The sequence below is a fragment of the Euprymna scolopes genome, chromosome 19, assembly GCF_053919585.1.
Source record: "Euprymna scolopes isolate OS-2025 chromosome 19, ASM5391958v1, whole genome shotgun sequence".
In the NCBI taxonomy this organism is placed as follows: domain Eukaryota; kingdom Metazoa; phylum Mollusca; class Cephalopoda; order Sepiida; family Sepiolidae; genus Euprymna; species Euprymna scolopes.
In genome coordinates, this window is record NC_136500.1 from 21,096,209 (window position 1) to 21,121,817 (window position 25,609).

At 34.6% G+C, this 25,609-nt stretch overlaps 1 protein-coding gene across 5 annotated transcripts in view; it reads left to right on the top strand.

The window, feature by feature from the left end:
• The window catches only part of LOC145303479 (sodium-driven chloride bicarbonate exchanger-like), a 492,397-nt gene that overhangs the window by 465,238 nt on the left and 1,550 nt on the right, over window positions 1-25,609 (top strand). For all 5 annotated transcript variants that reach the window (XM_080144835.1, XM_080144836.1, XM_080144838.1 and 2 more), the window contains one exon: window positions 7,349-7,459. In XM_080144835.1, the coding sequence (XP_080000961.1) occupies window positions 7,349-7,459 (111 nt within the window). The remainder of the gene's footprint in view (window positions 1-7,348; window positions 7,460-25,609) is intronic.

The following is a 25,609-nucleotide window of genomic DNA, read 5'->3' on the forward strand; positions in this document are numbered from 1 at the left end:
TAGCCCGACATGGTAAAGACGGATGGGTTTCCCCCTTACTATGCCCCAATTTTGGACTCCGAGGTGGGTAGGGAGCGTGGTTGATGAAAAATAAATCCCAAAATCCATGGCTGATAAAAACAAATGCATCCCCCTCAAAACCCTTAAAAGAAACCATTCCTCTGACTCTGACCTCTCAAGCTCAGATGAAGAACAAAAATTCAAAACTAGAAAAACCGCTCCAACTATAGACGAAGGAAACTTCCCACGATTCTTGGTTATTGAATTAATCGAAAATAAAAAAATTGGAAATTTATCACCTTTCCTAATAGAAAAGACATTATCCACAAAAAGTAAACCAAAAATGATAAAAAAAAAAACTAAAGATGGAAATCTACTAGTTGAGATAACCAATCTTAGAGATGCTCAATCTCTACTCAAAATGAAGAACTTCCATGAGTACAAGTGCAAAGTCTTTCCCCATAAAACACTAAACACTCCGAAAGGAGTAATTCGAAGTTATGAACTATCGCTAGCAACTGAAGAAATAAAAACTGAATTAGAAAAACAAGGAGTAATCAACCACATCCGCATAAACATAAAAAGAAACAATAAAATAACCACCAACACATATATATTAACGTTTAACAAATAAAAATTGTCTACTTAAATGTAAAAGTGGACCAATATATCCCAGCCCCATTAAGATGTTTCCATTGCCAAAAATATGGACATCATAAAGAAGCCTGTAAAGGAATAAAAATATGTGGAAAATGCGGCAACAAAGAGCCTGACCACACGAAGAAAAATGCATAAATGAGGTGAAATGCGCTAACTGCAAAGAAGATCACCCGGTCTTCTCTAAAATATGCAAAACATATAAAAAAGAAAGAGAAATTATAGAAGTAAAGTACAAAAAAAAAACACAACCTTTCCAGAAGCCAGAAAAATAATTGAGACGTATATGAAAGACAACACATATGCAGAGACAACAAAAAAGACAACTAAACCATACCAACATAATGAAATATATGATCAATATAGGGAACTGATAAACAAACTGATTACATTAAATATTAAAGAATGGCCAGAATTTCAAAATAGCCTAAAAGAAAAATACTCAAATCTGGGAAACAAAATAGAAATAACAAATCCAAAATAAGAAAATAATATTCCATCCACAACAGAACCATTAAAAAAATTATCACAGAAACCAACAAAACAACATCAGAAATTAATAAAAACATAAGCAATGATAAAACAGCAAATAAAGAACGTTCCAGAAAAGAAGAAAACCAAACAATAGACACTCAAAATAGATTCCAAATTCTAGAAAAAATGGAAACCGAAAACACCCTAGATAAAAAAAAAAAAGAAACCAAACACAAGTAATCTAGAGGGAAAAAATGAACAAGAAGCCAAAACGGCAACATCTCAAGCAAGATCCAGATCGACGTCCAGATCCAAACAAAAAAAAAAACCCAGCAAAACACTTCACCAAAGACACAAACTCCAACAAAAGATAAACCTTCTACTTCTAAAGAGATGGAAATAGAGGAAAACTAAACAGCCTCATGGATAGAAATAAAACACAACAAATTATCCAACGGAATTGTCGTGGAATAAGATCTAACTATAATGAACTTATCTCAATCTTCAACCCAGCCATTGTTTGCTTACAAGAAAACCGTTCTACAAAACAATAACCATTTCAAAACACCAAACTATGAACAATACAACTATTTCCATAACACAGGCCTTCGTGCTAATGGAGGCACCTCAATTCTTGTAAGGAATAACATACCTCAAAGCAATTTCTCTGTCAAAACAAATCTCCAAGCAATTACAACTCAAGCCACATTACACAAAACAATCATAATCTGCTCAATATACTTCCCTCCTCATGAACCAATAAATGAAAATGAACTAGAAAATTTAATAAAACAACCACCTCCACCATTCATTCTTCTAGGAGACTTTAACTGCCACAGTACGTTATGGAGATGCAAAATCACAAACTCAAAAGGAAACAAAATTGAACAATTAACAAAAATAATGTGTGTCTTCTCAATCAAAAAAATCCCACATACTTAAATCCAACAAACTGATCAACTAGTGCCATTTATCTTACCATGTGTGATCCATCAAGCTTCTTGGATTATACATGGAGCACTTACGAAGAACCCTGTGGAAGTGATCACTTCCCTATTATAATCAATTACAGTAACTCCATCCAAAACCACATACCCAGGTGGAACACAAACAAAGCCAACTGGGCCGAATTTAAAGAACTTTGTTCACTAAAACTAACAGAACATCAAATCCAAACAATAGAAGAATTCACGGAAGTACTCATTTTTTTTTTTTTTTTCCACACGGTGGTCACCACTTATCAAGGCCCGGAAGCCACTCAGGGATAAGGGTTATTGCAAGTACAGTATGTTAGTGTGGAGATTTGATGAAGTGTTTACTTAAGGATGCGGTTCATTAGGAATTTAACATTGGACTTGAACACATCCAAGTTGTAGTCAGGTGGGAAGCAGGCAGATGGAACAGAGTTCCACAGGCGTGCAGTTCTAAGAAAGAAGCTTTGTTCATGAAATCCACATTTTGATTTAGGCACAGATAAAGAGTGGGGGAAATTTTTCACAGTGGATTCAGCTAGACGGGTGTTTTTCGTGAAAGATTGGCGAGGGGGACCAGAGATTGGAGTTCAGACGAGCATCTGCCATGGAAATAACGATAAAACAAGGATAGGCTCGCAACGTCTCTTCTGTGGGAGAGAGGTTGCAGGGTAGAGAAAAGGGCATCCCCCACTAAGCCACAAAGTCTATTTTGTACTCTGTCAAGGCAGGATAGGCTGTTTTTAGCAGCTCCTACCCAGATATGGCAGCAGTATTCCATCCTTGGATGCACTTAGCTTTCATAAAAATAGCCAAAAAATGCATACCCAAAAATTCTCCTCTTGGAAAAAAAAAAAAACATGGTTCAATCCAGAATGTAAAACGGCCATTAGACAGAGAAAGGCAGCCTTAAGAAAATTTAAAAAACAACCCACAACGAACAACTTAATAAAATACAAACACCAAAGAGCTAAAACTCGAAAAATAATTAAAGAATGCAAAAGATCCTGCTGGCAACAATTTGTCAACAAAATCAACATCATTACTAAACCCAAAACCGTCTGGGAAATGATTAGGCAAATAACTGGAAAATATAATCCGAATCCAATCAAACACCTTTCACAAATAAACAGAAAATAACTGATAAAAAAGATATTGCTAACACACTAGCTAAAAGTTTTGCCGGAAACTCATCATCAAAACACTACAATAGACAATTCCAAATAGTTAAGAAACATGAAGAAAAGTACAAAATAAACTTTAACTCCAATCTGTAGTGGAATAGGGGACATAAATGGATGGTCACATTCAATGCTGCCAAGACTAAACTGGTTTCCTTCAATAACTACAAGAAACCTTCTCTGCCACCAATAGCAATGGCCAGTGACTCCCTGTCTGAGAGTACATCTTTCAAACTGCTTGGCCTAACGTTCACAGGAAACATGAGCTGGAACAATTATATTGAAAACATTGCCAGGGCCGCTGCGAAAAAGGTAGGCTTTCTCTACCGTGCTAGAAAACTACTGACACCTGAAAGTATCCTGTATCTCTATAAGGCCACCATTCGCCCATGTATGGAGTATTGTCACATCTGGGCTGGTGCGTCTGCTACTAGTCTCTCACTCCTAGACAAGGTTCAAAAAAGAGTCGCCAACTGAACTGGTATCTAAGCTTCAGCCTCTGTCCCATCGTCGAAACGTTGCATCCCTCTGCTTGTTCTACAAGTATTTTAATAGTGAATGCTCTGACGAACTGCAGACACTTGTGCCCCCACAACGTAGATACCCTCAACAAACCCGACAGGCAGCTAAATCCCACCCCCACACAGTAGAGATCCCTAGATGTAAAAGATCTTTCTACTCCAGAGTTTCTTCCCCAGAACCGCTAGACTCTGGAATTCCATTCCAGGATCCTGCTTCCCTAACTGTACTGACATGCAGAAGTTCAAGTGCAACGTGAACCGACATCTTGCTGCCCAAATCCCTACATAGTGCCCCAGTAGTTGCTGACCCTGATAGTAGCCCCCTACACCAAAGTGGCAATGTGCCTTGTTTGGGGTGAAAATGTGAAAAAAAACCAAGAGTCTTACAATGAAATCTTCTCACTCAATGAACTAGAAACCGTCATAGAAAAATCCCATAACTCAGCTGTAGGACCAGATGAAGTGCACTACAGCTTCCTTAAAGAAATTCCACCAGAATCATTAAAACTCCTTCTCGAAATTTATAATAAAATATGGGAAACAAAAGATTTCCCAACTTCATGGAAAAATGCAACAATAATACCAATACCCAAACTGGGAAAAGATACATCAAACCCAGAAAACTACAGACCAATAGCTCTCACAGGCTGTTTATGCAAAACGTTCGAAAGAATGATTAACTACCATCATATATGGTATCTAGATGACAACAAAATAATTTCTGAAATCCAGTGTGGATACCAAAAAAATCGTGACCACATCACTAACCTCGAAAATTATATCAGAAGCTTTTATCAATAAGGAACACGTAACATCTGTTTTTTTTTCGATCTTGAGAAAGCATATGAAACTACCTGGAAACACGCTATCATAAAAGATCTCCACAACATCGGACTAAGAGGCAGATTACCTGAATTCATAAAAAACTTCCTAACAGACAGATCTTTCCAAGTTCGCATAGACTCAACTTTATCAGACCCACAAAATCAAGGAGTGCCCCAAGGCAGCATATTATCAACAACTATCTTTAACATGAAACTCAATAACATTATAAAAGAACTCTCTCCTGATATACATAGCTTCTTATATGTAGATGACTGCTCAATCAGCTACATATCTAAATACACTCACACTATTGAAAGAAAACTACAACATAACATAAATAAAATTAATAAATGGGCAACTAAAATGGTTTCAAATTCTCCAAAACTAAAACAAAATGCATCCATTTCTGTAACCAACGCAAACTCCACCCTGACCCAACCTTACAGATTGAAGGCGAAAAAATTCCATTCGTAAATGAACACAAGCACCTGGGAATCATTTTTGACAAAAAACTAAATTTCATTCCACACATCAATCATGTCAAAACCAAATGTAATAAAGCATTACAACTCCTACGAGTCATCGCCCATACAGATTTTGGAGCTGACAAGAATACACTACTCAAACTATATAGAGCATTAATTAGATCAAAAATAGATTATGGTAGCTTCATATATTAATCCACCAGAAAGTCATATCTAAAAACCCTCAACACAATATGCCACTCCCGTCTAAGACTAGCATTAGGAGCATTTCCAGCCTCTCCTGTAGAAAGCCTGTATGCAGAAGCACATGAAACTCCTCCAATGCTCAGAAATCAAAACCTTGGTCTAAAATACTACACAAAACTTACAGCCAACTCCACAAACCCAACACACTTTAATAGCACTTTAAATCCAAACTGTAAACACCTTTTTGACCAAAAAGAAAATGCAATCAAAACCTTTGGACTTAGAATAAAATCGATTTCCAAAGAAGCAAGTCTACCCATAACTAAAATTCATGAAACTGCCCTACTCAAAACCCCTCCCTGGAAAATCGTATTCCCTAACATCGACCTAAGTTTAAGTAAATATGAAAAGAAACATACTCATCCAATAACTTATGATAATCTCGATAAAACCAAAGAAAAGTGTCCAGATCACACACACATCTATACAGATGAGTCTAAGCAAAATAACGCAACAGCCAGTGCAGCAATACTCAATAAATCAATCAAAAAACAACTGAGTAAGAAATCTTTTCAACTTTTTTTTATATAATAAAACGAACAAAGTTAAATTATTTAAACAGTAAAAGTTTAATAGAACAATATACTTTTTTTTTTTTAATGAAGGCTCTTTAAAAAATATCTAAAGAAATTAGAATGTTTATACCTTCAAGTATCAACATTTGTATATTTAGAATTATACTTATAAAAAAAAAACGGGAAAATCTTTGTAGATACTCGTCACAAAACGAAGATGTCATATTCTAAAAATCATGTGAGTTTGGCTAGTAACTTTTCTATTTGGCTAGTAAACGAAAATAATTAGTTGTCAAAGGTCAACTTAAGATAAGTTTGTCCGTAGAGCCCTGATGTGTGTGTAGGTCTATGTATATATGTCTGCGCATGTATGAGACTATAGAAGTTTTATGCATGTAGAATGTTGTGCTTTTTCTTACATTTTATATTTATAGATTTATTTGTATTTTATATTTCTGTATATATGTGCAAGGAAATATAAAAAAAAAAAACAGTGTATATCCACTCCTGAGTATATGTGCGTTTGGGTTTACTTCTGACAATATGCATGTGTGAAAATCGAAAATACCGTTTTCCCCATTCTGGGTGGCCATCAGACTACCTACAGTCTGACGTCTAGCTATAGACGACATCGTCAGACCCCTCAAGTAGTTTCCAGCGCAAATCAAAAGGGGAGATACTAAACCTTTGGGCTATAAAAAGAATATGAAAATACAAATTATCCCTTACCGAAGTTAAGATAAGAAACGATAAAAACCTGTGAGGAATGGATCGTTGAGAGACCTTGCTTATCCTTCCCCCATACTCTATGACAATATTCTAATTTTGTAAACGGTATAAGAAAATGTTTTTATATCTTGAAATTTCAGTTTTCGGAGGTAATTCTTGGCCTGAAGACGTAATCTCCCCAATAACGGGTGATTACAAAGACATGTGTGCACATATGTAGCCATCAATGTTTGTATAAATAAACTAAATATGTAATAACATAGTTTACTTTTAAAAAATATATTTTTTAGACAATTGTTTTTGCTCATTCGCAAATACATTTGACTTTATATTGATAAATTCAATGTATGTTTTCAAAGGTTTTACCATTAACTTTTTCTAACAAATAAAACCGAAAAGTTAAATAAGCAAGTAATAATAAATAAAAATGGAGTTTCCATAAAACTTGTCTCAATCTTCTTTCATTTTTTTTTTTTTTTTTTTTACAACAAAACAAAGCTGCATTTAAATTCACAGAAAGAAATTCAAATAACTTTAAAAAAATTAAAAAGCCTTTGTCTTTAAACATGAAAACTTACAATGTTCCCCTTTTCATAAGGCCTACAATTTACCAATCTTCATTTGTTAATTTTATCAGAATCTTGAGTGTGATTGGTTGAGAAATGTCACCTGACCTGATTAATCGAATCATTCTTTTCTATATCAAGATTTCTAAACAAATAGTCTTTCTCTTCTTTCTTGTAGGTTTTGGCCACATGTTTGGTACGGAAACTTCTGGATTTCATTTTCACTCAACGAGAACTTCAATGGTTGGATGATTTGTTACCAGCTTCCAAAACAGAAAAGACAGACGAGGTTAGTTTTTCCATTTCTTTGATGAGATATTAATTTCCATGTTTCACATTGTTTTCTCTATCTTCATTTGAATCTGGTATGTCCATTAATGGAGAGAAAAGGAAGCGGTAAAACACTGTTGTAAAGATATCCTCTCAAGGCTTTTGGTCTTGACAAGTGGTGACTCTATAATTAGAAAAAAAAAAATTAATCCAGGTTTGTAAATCTTTTGTACAGATCTGCACTTAAGTTTGCTTTCTTCATCTCTCTCATATATATATATATATATATACACACACACACACATATTTCATTAAATAGCACAGACAACTCTTGCTTGTTTTTCTTGTAATCCTCCTTTTCTCTTTGTCGGGCCATTTTCCGAACGTTTTTTCCGAGTGAAAAAAGAAATTTCCCATAATCGCGAACGTTTTCGACCTCCATTGGTCATCCTCAGGCGAGTAGTAAAAAATAAAAGTAGCGAGATGAAATGAAAAGACGATTAAAATCGCTTAAAATCATTAAAATACTCAAAAGCACTTGAACGTGCCCTCCGTTTCATTTTGAGTCTGGTTAATCGTTGGTTTATTAATGTGGATTAACAATGCCTCAAAGATCGGGAGGTGCACCTCGCAATATGAGACAGTTAAAATGGCCGTGTTATTTATTAATATGTCTCTAAACTCATTTTTAGGGGTGTGGTGTGCTATGAGGTGCTGATAGATTGAACTATTCGGGGAAGACAGGTGACATGTTAAACGACAGGAGATGCTGGTTCGAGTCATGCCAATGTACAAATTATTTTTTGGAGACGCATTCTCCTATGGGAAATTTGAAGATGTACACAGCATTTCTAGTTTTCAGCATACTGCCATCGGATGTAGGTTAATTTTTTATTAGTAATTGGCTAGTTTTAAATTTTTTGTAATAAATAATAAATCTTATTTTAGAGTTTTTTTCCGTGGTTACGACATGTTTGTGTACAATATCTTTTATTTTTTCGTCTAATTTGTAATTCTCATACATCTGGTTACAATAATATATGTCAATGTTATTATTGCTGCTATCGTTATTATTATTAATGCTAGTTAAAAAGTGTCTAATCTGCTGGTCAACTATGTAGTTTGGGAAGCCATTATTAATTAAAGTTTGTTTTACGTTCGAAAGTGATTTATAGAATAGTTCGTTAGTGGAAGAATTACGTTTAGTTTTGTAAATGAGATTTTTTATGACTGCTATTTTGTATCTATCAGGACATTCGCTTTTGTAATTAAGACATGATTCCTTACTGGTAGGTTTTTTTGTATGGGTGAGTAATAAATTTATTGGTGTCAACTTTTATTTCTATATTGAGGAAGGGATACTGTTGTTTATATTTGTTTCATGTGTGAAATTTAGTATAGAATTATTTTTAAGAGCGGTTTTAGTGTTTATTAATTCGTCTAGGTTTTCCATTAATAAGATTATATTCATTTCATTTATTTAGCTTTTCCTTTTATTCTGTAATCTACATAATTTACAGAAATTATGGCTCAGGTGACGCTGGGTGACCCTGCTGGTGTAACCACTGTCCTACGAATAAGACACCAAATATTTTTTTTTTTTTTTTTTTTTTAAATCTATTAAGCTTTTCATTTCATTCTGTAATCTACATAATCTATGGAAATTATGATCCAAGTGATGCTGTGTACCTCTATTAGTATAATAGACTGATTTGATTTGAAGATGACCATGTTGTAGCCCTCATAGGAGCAATCTAGTAGCAATGTCTACCACGGATAGGAAGAGCTGTACAAATTTGATGTCCTACAGATCTCTGCTTCAATGCAAGGTAAAAATGAGGTGTCAGCTGCGAAGTATACAATTCATGACTATTCTGTTCTCAAAAACCAAACTAACTCGAACCCAGATTCAGAATCTCCCACATTTGTTGAAACATTTTTCAAATCCAATCCAATTATTTTTATTATTGGAATCCTTTTGAGATGAGCAATTTATATATTTATTCATTTACTAGCAGTTCCGCCTGGTTTTGCTCAGGCCCTATGTACTGTTCATAAGTTTATGTTCATATGTATATTTTAAAAAGTGTGAATATGTACGGTAATGCCTTTCTATATAATAAGCTTCTTTAAGTACCATAGAGAAAAGTTGGTAGAGACAGCAGAGATCATTTTTTTTTAATGTTGACCCCAATTTTGACCTCTTAACATTTATGGTTTTGGGCTCAAATTAAATTAAAATGTTTGACCCATGTCCAAGTAACCTACATCTAAAATGTCAAGTGTTTAGACCCAAAATTGGCGGAGGAGTTTGATAGTCTGCAATGGTCAACTCTGTTAACTTTGACCTGTTGCCAACCCAATTTTTGCTCTAAAACTGATAAAAAAGCTTGCTGCAGGTCTGAATACCCTTTATGTAAAATTTCAAATGTTTAGCAAACTGTTAAGCCACTTTTGGGTCTAGAGACCACAAAGGTCAAATCTTTTGAACTTTGACCCCTTGAGAGCCAAGGTTTCAGCAAAAAAAAAAAAAAACGATTAAAAAGCTTTCCCTCTGTCTGAATACACTTTATGTAAAATTTAAAATGTTTAGCCCAAAAATTGGCTGAGTAATTTGGTAGAGACCGCAGAGGTCAATTCTTTTTAAACATTGACCCCAATTATGACCCCTTAACATTTTCGGGCTCAAATAAAATTATAAAGTTAGATCCATGTCCAAGTAACCTATATCTAAAATTTCAAGTGTTTAGACCCAAAATTGGCGGAGGAGTTTGGTACAGTTCTCAAAGGTCAAATTGTTGAACCCTTAACAGCCAAATTTCTGTCCGAAAATCGATATAAAAGATTTTCCCTAATCTCAATACCCTTATCTTGAATCTGTAGACCGAAAAGTGACAGTTATTTGGTAGGGAAGTGTACAGACAGACATTTTCATTTTTATAGATATATAGATTTGCGTACTATTATCCTCATCTTTTATGTTTCACAACGTTTCGGCCAACTATTCCTCTGGCCTTCATCAGGTGGTAAACCATGACAGGATAGGAATGCTGAGTCTCTTAACTGTATCCTCAGTAATTACTGCCTTCCATAGTTGTCGCCTCACCACGTTTTGGTTAACTAAATGTGATGAGATGGCAACAACTATGGAAGGCAGTAATAACTGAGGCTACATTTAAGACTCACCAAATCAAATTAATTCTGTGGATGCATTTCTTTGTACTTTTCATCAATTTCCAAAGCTTTGCTCCTTCGTCTTTTTGGTTTGCATTTTCAGTCTTTCGTTTTCTACTTCATCTTTTTTCTGCGAATGTTTCGATTTCTTTTATTTCAAACTCCCCCCCCCCATTTGTCACCTATGTTTCGGTCTGAACAAAATAGATGCCATATTCCGTATTGAAAATATTTCGGTATGTGCTTTCCTTTAAGGGCTTCACATTTAAATCTCGACACTCTTCCACATACCGTGAGTACATGTTGCCGAGATACAAATTGCTTTCTAGGTTAGTTTTCGTCGTTTTCACTCTGCAATCATGACTTTCTGCACAAAGAAATGCCTCTATATGTTTCCGGATTAAGTTTTTTTGCACCCCAAGTTTTTCTTTTGTTTCTTTTCCCCTGCCATCATTTTTCGGGGTGCCAGTTAAAGGATCTTTGTTTTTATGGGTTGTCTAAATCATCTTCTAACGTGAAAAAATATGAAAACTAGACTTTCTTCTTTGGAACTTTCTTCTGCCTTTTACTTTCTCCAACTTTGGTGTTCCTTAGAATAAACATTCTTTCCCCGTCCGAAGATAATGCGTAAAACGACTGGTTGATTTTCTTTCGTTCGTCCTCATTTATTTGTGTGTCACATTTAAATAGACACTTATGGTCATCGAGTGGTTTAACATATCTTGCTCTGATTATTTTATTTTTATTATTAATATAGGATTGGCCAGTCGCACAGGCAACTTTTCTTTTGTTAACTATCCACTGTGAAGGATTCCTTGACCTTTTCTTTATCTTTTTCACTGACGATTCAAAGACTGGGCTATTTTGGACGTCCGTTGGCTCAAGAACTCGTTCTTGTTGAGTGAAGGCTGGTTCTCTTGGCTTCAGATCTGGTTGTCGTTGAACATCTGGCTCTTGGGCTGGTTCCAATCTATCTTGCTGCCTGCTAAGAAAAGGAGTAATATTTATTTATTTATATATATATATATATATATATATATATATATATATATATATATATATACACATATATATATATATACACACACACACACAGCTGCTATTGGGTTTACTATTACAGCATCCCTAACTCATAAACACATAAAAAGATGAAGTAAACCTATTTTCTTGTGGCTTTGTTATGCATAGATGTCTTCAAATACACATGTACGTACACACTGATCTACTCTATAAAAATGAAAACATAAATTTCAAATCTATTTCTTAACACATAGAAAATGCATAATTATTCACAAATGCATACAAGCATCACACAGACATAACTGTCATGCTTCCTTCACAAAAACTCCATTAAATAGTTTCTTTCAAAAGTTACTGTAAAGTTTTATTTTATTTTTTTTAAGTGTATTTATATTAATAATTAAATTCACCCGCTTGAAAAAAAAATTTTCAAATGATATTTTTTTTTTCTTTTTACGATAACCCTTTTCTGTTTTAATATAACTGACGTCATCTATTTCCTACGAGGTGTCATGTTGACACCAAACAATGGCTTGTTGAATAGGTTAATGTGCATGATCGTCCATATTTTAGATCAGTTTTATAATTCCTTAGCAGTTTCTTTGAGAATTGAAATAGAAAATGATTATCCTCATAATAGTCGTTTATCACCTAACCATGGCCATTGTACTTTGTTCTGTGGCATCAGCAGGTTACATGACTTTAATGGAAGGGCCTAATATTTATGTGGGCCATGCTTGACTAAGTTAATGTATGATCGGCATATTAACTACCTTCCCACCTCAAGAAGATGTGACAGCAGGTCAGAAAGATGGAGAAAGTCCAGTCAGAGCTTCTAAAGTATTCTGGGCTAGCCAAAAGTTGCCTGGGGAGCACCATCAGCATTAAAAAATAAACCAACTCCACCTGAAAGTTGAGACAAATTTCTGGGAAGGTGAACCTCCTAGAACTGCACAGGACCAGCAACTTACTACAATTAACAGGGAAAAGGATTATTTCAGAAATAGCATTAACTCTTGATTTTGGCACAAATAATATATTATCTATAAATTATTCAGTGAATCAGAAGAACAGGTGACTCTAAGTCCACAGCAAGCTGTTAAATAAAACCTTCACACTGATATAAAAATGTTTCGCTTACAAAACTAGACTTCCTGCTGAAGTAATCAAATTGATGTAGAAGTTTTGTACACATTTTTTATTTTTAAATAGTCTTTAAAAGAAAACTACTTTGGCAACATTTTACATGAAATCAATGTAATGTATTATGTTTAAGCTTTTTTCAAAAAATATTTTAATAAAAAACATTAACACAATTTCATGCTATTTTTTTTTTTTTTATAACATAAAGTAATCAATAAATATTTTATGAAATAGTATAATTTTTATAATACTAAAAACAAATTCCAAACAGTGAAACAATATTTTATTTTATGCAAAAACAAAAACAAAATCGAGCATTACTCGGTTTTGCAAGATATTTTGATGTTTATTTAGAATTATATTTATTTAAAAAAAAAAAAAAAAATGAATATTTATGATGTAAATACTCGTCACGGAAAGGAAATTTCATATTCCAAAAGTCACGTAAATTGATCAAGTAGTTTTTTTTGTTTTGTTTTTTAAACTAAGAAAATCAAATTTTGCGACTACTCGAAAAATTTATTTGATATAATCTTAATGTAATATAATTTCTTTTCAATGAGTGATGTGTAACTAGGCCTGTGACAACAGAATATTCTTTTCATTCTCAAGTATATATCCGACACATAAGACAGTCAATCAACCAAGAACCACCTCAGTCTATATAAAAACATAAGATATTAATGGATATATACTCAAGAGTCAAAACCATGAAAAGAATATGCTGTTGTCACAGCCTTATTCATAACTGAAAATAAAATAATAAATATGATAAAACACGAAATATTTATAGATTTTTTTTTTTTTGTACAGAAAGATTGTCTAAAAAATGTATCCAAATATAATTTTAGTTTGCATGCACTTTTAGAAAAGTTATCGACCTCTGTTCTTTGGCTGACAAGCGACATCTGCAGTTCTTGAAACTAAAATACACACACATTCGCCTCATGTCACCGAGATGCAGAAGTGCCGTTTTAGTTTTTGTTGTTTTTGTTGGGTTTTTTTTTCATGCACGTGACATGCGCTAACACTAATTATTGAAAAAAAAAAATGCTTTGAACTGCTTTATTAACAAAATTCTTTTTATTTTCTAGCATATATTTGTTGTATGACACTTTTCTGTTTTGCTGTATCGTTTGTGACATGCGCTAACACTAATTATTTGTTATTGAAAAAAAATTTTGAACTCCTCAGTAACTTTTATCCTCAAGTGTTTTATCCGGATTTGTATTACTGTACACATAGATTCGAAAAAGTTGTCAAAAAAAACAAATATATACTGTATATATAAATACAAATAAATAAATGTTATCAAAGGCAAGATAAGTTACTTTTCTACCAAACTGGATATAATTCTCGTGTTTTTATTCAATTTAGCATGTTTATTCAGCTCGAAAAACATGCAGTGTTTACCGATGTATTGGAAAATTCAAAATGGCGGCCGACTCTCTCTTAAACACGGTAAGTTCGGGAAAAGGTGTTATAAATAATAAACTAGACAAAATACTGTTAGAAATTCGCTCAATATATATTACCATGACATAGGTTGACATATATCTGGTGTTTTTTTAATAGTATTTTGTCTAGTTTATTATTTATAACACCTTTTCCCGAACTTACCGTGTTTAAGAGAGAGTCGGCCGCCATTTTGAATTGTCCAATACATCGGTAAACACTGTATGTTTTTCGAGCTGAATAAACATGTTACATTGAATAAAAACACGAAAAATATATCCAGTTTGGTAGGAAAGTAACTTATCTTGCCTTTGATAACATTTATTCGTTATATATTTGTTTTTTGACAATTTTTTCGAATCTGTGTACAGTAATACAAACCCAAATCGATTTTACCCTTTTATAACAACAGTAAATAAGTAAATTCTTTTTATGTTAATATAAAAAATATGCGGTCTCGTTTATGAACATAATAAACGCTTTAAAATAAGTGAAACCACTAAGAACTTAGCCAGTTAGGTAGAAAACGGACACTTAGAAAATCGATTTTATTTAAAAAAAAAATGAAACAAGTAAAAATATTTTTTTTTAATATTATGGGGGGGAGGGCTATTTTAAAAAAACAATATCTCCTTCAAGAACGATCATAAAATGTTTTTTCAATCGATATTTATTCAATAAGGGACCAGTTTTCCTACCTAGCGAAAGGGGACGAGTTTTCCGGAGACGAGTTTTCCGGAGACGAGTTTTCCGGAGACGAGTTTTCCCGGAGACGAGTTTTCCCGGAGACGAGTTTTCCCGGAGACGAGTTTTCCCGGGACGAGTTTTCCCGGGACGAGTTTTCCCGGGACGAGTCTTCCGGGCACCAAGTAACCATTAATTAGTTTTTGTCGGCACATAAAAGGGAAATTCCTAGCAGAGCTAGTCTTTCGCAATGCGAAAATGCGGCTAAAATCTGAGAACCCTATATTGAACAAGCACCCTGTTTACTTCGAGTCGCCTATTCTTCCCATTTATTAATTATCCGAGGATTTTTTTTTTTTCTTTTTAAATTTTTTTTTATGAAACGCTGTTCGGCTCGTTGACTTGAGTATTTTGGTCTTATATTTTGTTTGAAACAATAATTTAATGTTTAAAAAGTCTGCTTCTAGCTTGCATGTTTAATAAATATTAGTATATTCTTTCGAATTTAGGAAAACTCGTCCCGGGAAAACTCGTCTCCGGAAAACTCGTCCCCTTTCGCTAGGTATGAAAACTGGTCCCTTATTGAATAAATATCGATTGAAAACACATTTTATGATCGTTCTTGAAGGAGATATTGCTTTTTAAAATAGACTATAGCCCCCCCCCCCAATATTTAAAAAAAAATATTTTTATTTGTTTAATGTTTTTTTTTTTTTAAAATAAAATCGATTGTCCGCTTTCTACCTAACTGGCTAAGTTCTCAGTGGTTTCACTTATTTTAAAGCGTTTATTATGTTCATACAAAGTTAATTACAATTTTTTTGGTTCTTATTTTAACGATGTTTTTTGGAGTCATAAAAACAATAATAAAAAAAACAAAACAAAAAAATTAAAAACTGGGAGCGTTACTTTTTTGTTTTGGTTTTTTAATTATTTAATTAATAGTTATGTTTTCGTTTTCTCTCATACCAAATGCACTCATGCGTTATTTAAAATTATAATTCTATCAGAGTTTGTATTACTGTACACATAGATTCGAAAAAGTTGTATTTTTTAAAATATAATTTAGAGAGGGGGGGGTTAAAACTATATCTCCCTCCGAAAAACAACCAACAAAAAATGAAATTAAAAAGATTCTTGATTAGCGATAGCGGAGTTTTCAATAAAATTGATTAATAAATTTATTTAGTGATTACTTTTTCTCTTAATGATTGATTTTAGAATTTTGAAGAAGTAAAAATTAAAAATGAGTTAACGAGAGATTGTTAGCACATGGCATCTCTCGCGCCAAAAAAATATTTCGCTTTTAATTTATTAGTTAATTTTTGCAAAATTTGACAGGACGACAATAAATGTGGATAATTGATAAAATTATAATTTTAAATAACGCATGAGTGCATTTGGTATGAGAGAAAACGAAAACATAACAACAAAAAACTATCATAATTAAAAAACCAAAACAAAAAAGTAACGCTCCCAGTTTTTAATTTTTTTGTTTTGTTTTTTATTATTGTTTTTATGACTCCAAAAAACATCGTTAAAATAAGAACCAAAAAAATTGTAATTAACTTTGTATGAACATAATAAACGCTTTAAAATAAGTGAAACCACTAAGAACTTAGCCAGTTAGGTAGAAAACGGACAATCGATTTTATTTTAAAAAAAAACAAACAAAAAAACATTAAACAAATAAAAATATTTTTTTTTAAATATTATGGGGGGGGGGCTATAGTCTATTTTAAAAAACAATATCTCCTTCAAGAACGATCATAAAATGTGTTTTCAATCGATATTTATTCAATAAGGGACCAGTTTTCCTACCTAGCGAAAGGGGACGAGTTTTCCCGAGACGAGTTTTCCCGGGACGAGTTTTCCTAAATTCGTTTTAAACGACTGTAATAGTTTATTTTGGAAGTATATTTCATAAAGAAAATTGACAACCCACTTTAAAAACAGAAATTACGAGTTTTATATATTTTATTCGCAGTTTTTTGTTGACTCTTCTGGCGGCCATGTTGTAAGCCCTAACGGTATTTTTGGAGATTACCGAATATTTTTAATTTCATTTTTTGTTGGTTGCTTTTCAAAGGGAGATATAGATTTTATCCCCCCCCTCTCTCTCCAAATTATATTTTAAAAAATATTAAAATTTATTATTTTCTTTTTAAAACCAAATCTCCCTCAGTAATTTCTTTAATTTTCTATTTTTTAGCGATTATCAAGACCCCCTAAGCATTATTTCTCGTTCTCCCGTAACACTCGACCGACATGTTTTTTGTTTGTTTTCTGTTTTTTTTTTCTTTACCAAATAAACGATTCCAAATAAATAAACAACATAGTCAGCGAGGTAGAAAAATCGATTTTACCCTTTTATAAACAACAGCATATAAGTAAATTCTTTTTATATTAATATAAAAACAAATATGCGGTCTCGTTTATGAACATAAAAACGCTTTTATTAAAAACACAAAAAAAAACATTAAACAAGTAAAAATATTTTTTTAAAAGTATTATGGGGGGGGGCTATAGTTTATTTTAAAAAACAATATCTCCTTCAAGAACGATCATAAAATGTGTTTTCAATCGATATTTATTCAATAAGGGACCAGTTTTCCTACCTAGCGAAAGGAGACGAGTTTTCCGGAGACGAGTTTTCCGGAGACGAGTTTTCCCGGGACGAGTTTTCCCGGGACGAGTTTTCCCGGCACCGTTTAAAACATAATAGAAGTATTATTTTTTATTTTTTAAAAACTGTTTACAAAATGTCTACGAACGTGCGTAGACATTTTGTAAACATTGTTTTTAAAAAATAAAAAATAATACTTCTATTATGTTTTAAACGACTGTAATAGTTTATTTTGGAAGTATATTTCATAAAGAAAATTGACAACCCACTTTAAAAACAGAAATTACGAGTTTTATATATTTTATTCGCAGTTTTTTGTTGACTCTTCTGGCGGCCATGTTGTAAGCCCTAACGGTATTTTTGGAGATTACCAAAGATTCTTGATAAACGATAACGGAGTTTTCAATAAAATTGATTAATAAATTTATTTAGTGATTACTTTCTCTCTTAATGATTGATTTTAGAATTTTGAAGTAAAAATTAAAAAAATTAAAAATGAGTTAACGAGAGATTGTTAGCACATGGCATCTCTCGCGTCAAAAAATATTTCGCTTTTAATTTATTAGTTAATTTTTGCAAAATTTGACAGGACGACAATAAATGTTGATAATTGATAAAATCATAATTTTAAATAACGCATGAGTGCATTTGGTATGACAGAAAACAGAAACATAACAACAAAAAACTATCATAATTAAAAAACAAAACCAAAAGCGTAACGAAGAATCGAATCGCTCCCTGTTTTTTTAATTTTTGGGTTTTGTTTTTTTTATTGTTTTTATGACTCCAAAAAACATTCGTTAAAATAAGAACAAAAAATAATTTGTAATTAACTTTGTATGAACATAATAAACGCTTTAAAATAAGTTAAACCACTAAGAACTTAGCCAGTTAGGTAGAAAACGGACACTTAGAAAATCGATTTTATTTAAAAAAAAAAAAAAAAAAAAAAACATTAAACAAGTAAAAATATTTTTAAAAAAATATTATGGGGGGGGGCTATAGTTTATTTAAAAAAAAAAAACAATATCTCCTTCAAGAACGATCATAAAATGTGTTTTCAATCGATATTTATTCAATTAGGGACCAGTTTTCCTACCTAGCGAAAGGGGACGAGTTTTCCGGAGACGAGTTTTCCGGAGACGAGTTTTCCGGAGACGAGTTTTCCGGAGACGAGTTTTCCGGAGACGAGTTTTCCCGGGACGAGTTTTCCTAAATTCATTAGTTTCGTATTCGCATATTTTTTTTTCTTGATGGATTTTATCATTTTATAACGATTTTATCTAGAAATTACAAATAGTAAGTTTTATTTGAAAAAGACGAGAAACTTCCTAATTGATAATTTTGTAACCAAATTTATATACGAAACTAAGGTAATCACGAGTCATTGGAAATACACGGAAATTTTAGTTTTAATGTTAACGTTTAAATCCAGAATTTAACCTAATTTAAGAGTACAGAAAAATCGGTATAAGTTACCTTATGCTACAACAGAACACCGACCACTCTAATTTTTTTTTTTTTTTAAGTATTCGAGGTCACTGACAACGAATCTGATAATCAAACCTGTCACAAATTTACCGTTTGCATGGTATGAACCCCTGGATCTTGGAACTATTTTGTGCCATTTCATCGCCTTCGGTAGTGTTTTTCTTACATGATACCTTCGCGTGCAAACGGGCGTAGTGAACTGTCTTATCACATCGCGTAGGAATCTTTAAGCAGCCATTTTGAAATAAGAAAGTTTTCAAAAATAAAAAAGTGGTCATTTTTTATTTTATTATTTATTTATTTTTTTGTCTTGCATAGTTTTTAATGCTTTTTAATTGATCTAAAGTTTTCACGAACGGTTTACAAAACAAAACAATGTTTGGTGCTTTGGTTTTTTTTTGGGGGGGGGTCAATTATAGAACTTATGTAGTTTAACCGGTGCTTCTGAAGTTTAATTAACCGTTTTTCCGTAAGTAACGCATCGACATTTACCGAGTTGCATACCGTTCAGAATTTCACAAAAATTCTGTTTACATTGGGGGAAGGAGCAAAAAAATGAATGAAAAACAATGTTTCGTGCTTATGTTTTTGTAAACCGCTCATGAAAACTTTTTTAGATCAATTAAAAAGCATTAAAAACTAGGTAAGACAACAAAAAAAATGAACCACTTTTTTTTTTTCTTTATTTCAAATGGCCGCTTGAACATTCCTACGCAATGTGATAAGCCACTTCACTACGCCCGTTTGCACGTGATTTTTTTTACCCCAAACAAGGCACATTCTTATTTTGGTGTAAGGGGCTACTATCAGGGACATAAGCTACTGGTATACTATGTAGGGAGTTGGGTAGCAAGATGTCAGTTCACATTACACTTGAACCTGCATGTCAGTACATGTGGGAAAGTAGGGACCCAGAATGGAATTCCAAAGTTCAGCGTTCTGGGGAAGAAACTACTGAAGTAGAAAGCTCTCTTACATCTAGGGATTTCTGTGTAGGGATGGGATTTAGCTGCTTGTCGGGTTTGTCGAGGGTATTTACATCGTGGGGGCACAAGCGCTTGCAGTTCGTCAGAGCATTCACCATTAAAATACTTGTAGAACAGGCAGAGGGATGCAACATTTTGTCAGTGGGATGGAGACTGAAGCTTAGATGACAGTTCAGAACCTATCAAGTTGGAGATTCTATTTTGGACGCTGTCTAGGAGCGAGAGACTAGTAGCAGATGCACCAGCCCAAATATGACAACAATACTCCATATATGGGCGAATGGTGGCCTTATAGAAGTACAGGATACTTTCGGGCGTTAGTAGCTTTCTAGCACGGTAGAGAGAGCCTACCTTCCTCGCAGCGATCCTGGCAATGCCTTCAATGTATCTGTTCCAACTCATGTTTCCTGTGAACATTAGGTCGAGGAGTTTAAAAGAAGTACTTTCAGATAATGAATCTTTGGCCATTGCTATTGGTGGTAGAGAAGGTTCTTGTAATTATTGAAGGAAACAAGTTTAGTCTTGGCAGCATTGAATGTGACCATCCATTTTTGTCACCATTCCACTACACATTGGAGGGCATTCTCTAGTGATTCTGCCATTTCCTTAGATATGTATTCATTTGTTTTCCTGTCGTGTCTGTTATAGAGTGTGGTGTCATCAGCATATATACCCATCTCAGAGGCAATTTTGTTCAGGAGGTCATTTATCAATATTAGGAATAATAAAGGTCCAAGGATAGACCCCTGAGGCACTCCCGCATTTATATCATATTGTTTAGATGTACAACTGTCGAAGACAACCTGAATTTTTCTCTTCTCTAAGGATTTAATTATGTTAAGTATTCGTCCAGTGATACTGTATGATCTAATTTTCCTGAGAAGACCTTCATGCCATACCCTGTCAAAAGCCTTAGATATATCTAGAGCTACCGCTCTACCCTTTCCTGTTTTGTCAAGTGAATGGTATATACGTTCAGAGATTAGTTAGGATATCTGCTGTGGAACAGGCTTGCCTAAATCCATATTGTTGGTCGGTCAGAAGTTTTGCATCTGTAAGGTGATGGACTAGAGCTTGGTTAATTATGGACTCAAATATTTTGGCAAAAAGTGGGAGGAAGCTAATGGGGCGATAATTTACTGGGTCAGTTCTTTCGCCAGAATTCTTAAAAACTGGTACCACAGAAGCAGTTTTCCAGTAGGCAGGAAAGCAAGATTCATTAAGACATTTGTTGTAAAATTTGGAGAGAACTGGAGCTACTTCAGCAGAGTATTTTTTTAATAGCACAGCCGGGATGAGATCAGATCCACATGCTTTGAAGTATCAAGGTTTTTTATGATAGTATGCACCTGAGAAGAGGTGATTTTCAGATCGTCTAGCATGGCATCTGTCTGCAAAAGAAAGTTAGGGAAAGGATGGTTAACAGGGTTCAGTGTGGAATTGGAGGCAAACAACCTCATGATTGTTGGTTAGTGAGAGAATTGTTGATTGCCCATTATTTACTACACTGTTGTAGATTTTCCAGAAATCATGGGTTCCTAATTTCTGTGCTTCGATGCGTTTTTTGGTTGTTTCAGTAAATTCTCTCTTAGCTGTCGCTATTTCTTTCTTACAGTTACTTCTGGCTTCTATATACTTCTGTCTGTTTGAACTAGACTTATGTCATTTAAATCTGCGGTACGCATGCTGCCTTTGCACAATGGTAGCTGCACAAGTAGAAGTAAACCATTGGGGAGAGTGGGGCTTGCTATAAAATTTCCGCGTGGGAACATGTGCTTCGATTGCTGTTTTGAACCATTCAGTGGTCTCATTTGCGCACTGTTCAGCAGGAAGAGAAAAGATATTTCCCCATGGGGCATCTCTGATGAGATGCCTGATGGCTTCCAAGTCAGCCTTTTTATAGTATCTCATTGTTTTAAGCAATGGCTCTTCAGTTTTAGCTCTCAAGTTTAGGGTGATTTCAACCATTATCACTGCATGATCAGGGTTCCCAAGTGGGCTGGGGGAATTCGTTATACAATCATCAGGAACTGGTCAGAAACAGATCTAGAAGTGATGCATGTTTTTCTTGTTGGTCTGGGAAACTGGTTGGAAACGTAACCATCTGTGATAGGGAGTGAGGTATATAGAAGCTATGTGTTGTGTTACCAGCTGCGTCTGTAAGTAGAGAATCCAAGCCAGTTTCTGTGGTGGACATTGAAGTCACCAAATACATGTACTTGTGCACTAGTGTTGAGGGAGAGTGCTGTCTCTATACCTTCAGAGACTTTGTTTATTAGAGTGCAGTCCTAGGTCGAGGGAGAGTGGCAGAGAAAATAAAAGTAGTTAATGTTATGTTGCATGTTAAGTCTAAAGCACATAAAGGCTTGATCGTCTGACTCTAGTTTTGTTTCTCTAGTCAAGGGGGAGGGTATTACGAACATAAACTCCAAGTCCATGCATATGTCTGTCAGTCCTTACGGCAAAGTGGGAGATATCCAAGTATGTTAAAGTAGTTGGAGGGGATGGAGGAGTGTAGGTTAGTCTCACTTAGTGCTAAGATATCCGGGGTGTTTGTTAGGAGAAATGCTTCAACATCATTTAAATTAGTTTTAAGCCCATGGATGTTCATAAATGCAAGCCTCAAGGGAGGAGGCAATTTGGCTTTGTTTGAGTTTAGGCCTGGTTTTAGCGAAATTTTTAATTGTACTGTCATTTTTTTTAAGAGTTTCAGTTTAGGTAAGGGGTGCTGAACAAGTGGTTATGCAGACCATCAGTTGTCCTTCCATCTACTAGGATTGTGGCCTCGGGATAGCCCACCGGGGATGAATGCAGGGTCTCTTTCCATGCTCGACATGGCACTACAAACAACCCGATATTATACAACTGTTGATGGAGCAGCCGCTTAAGCGCTACCAAAGAGTTAGGGCACCTGTACTACCAGTCGGGAACAGCAGCCAGGAACTGTCAATCCGGTACCCTCAACCCATCAGACGATGGTCAACCTAATCTACTTCCACTGACATTACGGCATTCAAGCACTTCTAAGTGCCCAGTTTAAGGGATGGGATGTGTCGGGAGTGGGGAAAACGGCGTTCATTGCCCTAGTCAGGAAACAAGATCAACCACTGAGTGTTTCTGTCGACTCCCTGTGATTCGACCTCTACACCTGGCTAATAGGCAAAGGAGGAGTATGGAAGCCAGGCGATAGACAGCGCCTACCTACTCCTTAAGCAGTTTAGGTTTGAAGACCGGTAATTTGTTTGAGTCACCAGCTCTAGGAAGGTTGCCATACAAGACTGGAGAGACCTTCCTCCCCTTAGTTTTAGCTTCAGTTTTCCTTCTAGACGGATGACCTGGAAAGATCTACAGGTCCATCAGAACCGAAAGGGTTTTCCCCACACCTGGGTTCCAATCCAGGTATTTCTGCGACCCCACATTGGTAGTTAATGTTACTGGGTTAGTTTATGAAGGTTATATATCTATTGAAAAATGATACTCCTCAAAGTAATTACGGGACATTGCTATTTCATTGTTACTGGAGGAGGGGGTGAGTAAGAGTTCATGCATTGGAAGCAGCTACATTTGCAAACAGGTTTGTTGGAAGGATTTAACGTGGTTTAATGTTTTTTTCTTTAGCTTTATATAAAAAAAAATTCTTCCTTTTCTTATTTTTATGTTGGCTTAGGATAAGGCATTACAGAATGGCATGATATTAGTTGATTGTGTTTGAACCTAAGCCTGGTTTAAGCGTAATTTTTTATCGTACTATCATTTTTTTAAAGAGTTTCAGTTTAGGTAGGGGGGGGGTGCTGAACAAATGGTTATACAGAATACCAGACGTGCAACACAAGTAGACCATTAGCTGTCCTTTCATCAACTAGGATTATTATGGCCTCAGGAAAGCCCAGCAGGGATGAATGCAGGGTCCCTTTCCATGCGCGACATGGCACTACAAACATCAACTGTTGATGGAGCAGCCGCTTAAGCGCTACCAAAGAGTTAAGACACCTGTGCTACCAGTTGGAAACAGCAGCCAGGAACTGTCTATCCAGTACCCTCAACTCATCAGACAAAGGTCAACCCAATCTAATTGCACTGGCATATGTGGCACTCAAGCACTCCCAAGTGCCCAGTTTAGAGGTGTGGGATGTGTCGGGAATGGGGCAAACGGTATTCATTGCCCTAGACAGGAAACAAGATCTACCATTGAGTATTTCTGTTGAATCCCTGCGATAGTACCTCTGCACTTGTTTAATAGGTAAAGGAGTATGGAAGCCGGGCGATAGACAATGCCTATCTACCTCTTAAGCAGTTTAGATTTGCAAACCGATAATTTGAGTCACCAGCTCTAGGAAGGTTGTCATCCAAGACTGGAGAGGCCTCCCTCCTCTTAGGTTTAGTTTCAGAGTTTTCCTTCTTATAGACGGATGATCTGGGAAGATCTACTGGGTCCATCAGCACTGAGAGAGTTTGTTCCGCGCCTGGTTTCTAATCCAGATATTTCTGCAATTCCATGTGGGTTGTTAGTTTGTAAAGGTTATATATCTACTGAATAGTTACACTCCTCAAAGTGATTTAGGGACATTGCTATTTCTTTGTTACTGGAAGAGGGATGTGTAAAGTTTATGCAATGGAAGCAACTATATTTACAAGCATTGACCTTTACTGGAATTTGGGTGGCACTAAGCCTTCTCAAGGTTCCAATCCTCTTTGCACTCCTCCAGTGGAGGTCTGGTTAGTGCTTTCTCTCCTCGGTCTTTCCATTCTCCTTAACCCTTTATGACTATTTGGTGTGGTGCCAATTGATGCTGAAACATTTTTGTATTATCTAAATTTACTTGTCCGTACATCCAGAGTCACAAAATTCATAAAAACATTATCTCCCTTTATAGTCGCTCCTTATCTATTAAAAATCATTAAAACTATTTCTTCCGCTCCAAAATTTATATAAAAAAAAAAAACAAACAAACATGGCTGTCTGTTTATGGTTTCAAATTGGCTATTTTATTTTATTTACAAAAGAAAGTAATGTTGAGAGGAGACTGTAAGCTTTTTTATTAGTTTTTTTTTATTTAATTTTTAAATGTGCTAATGAATTGACATCTGTTCTTTATAAATTATATTAAAAATTATTCAGAAAAAAACTAAACAAAAAACAATATGTTAAATTTTCATTAAATTTAAAGGTCAAAAAAGAATTTGCTAAAAAAATTGTTTTAAATTCATTGTTATTTGGGAACATGTGCTTCAACTGTTCTACAAGTATTTTAATGGTGAATGCTCTGACGAACTACACGAGCAATTGTACCCTCTCAACGTAAATACCCCCGACAAACCAACAAGCAGCTAAATCCCACCCTTTCACAGTAGAGATCCCTAGATGTAAGAAAGCCTTCTACTCCAATAGTTTCTTCCCCCCAGAACTGCTAGACTTTGGAACTCCCTTCTGGGATTCTGCTTTCCCAACTGTACTGACATGCAGAAGTTCAAATGTAATGTGAACAGACATTTTGCTGCTCAATTCCCTACGTAATATCCCTACAATTTATGTCTCCAACAGTAACCCCCTACATCAAACTGGCACTGTCTTGTTTGGGGTGAAAATTGA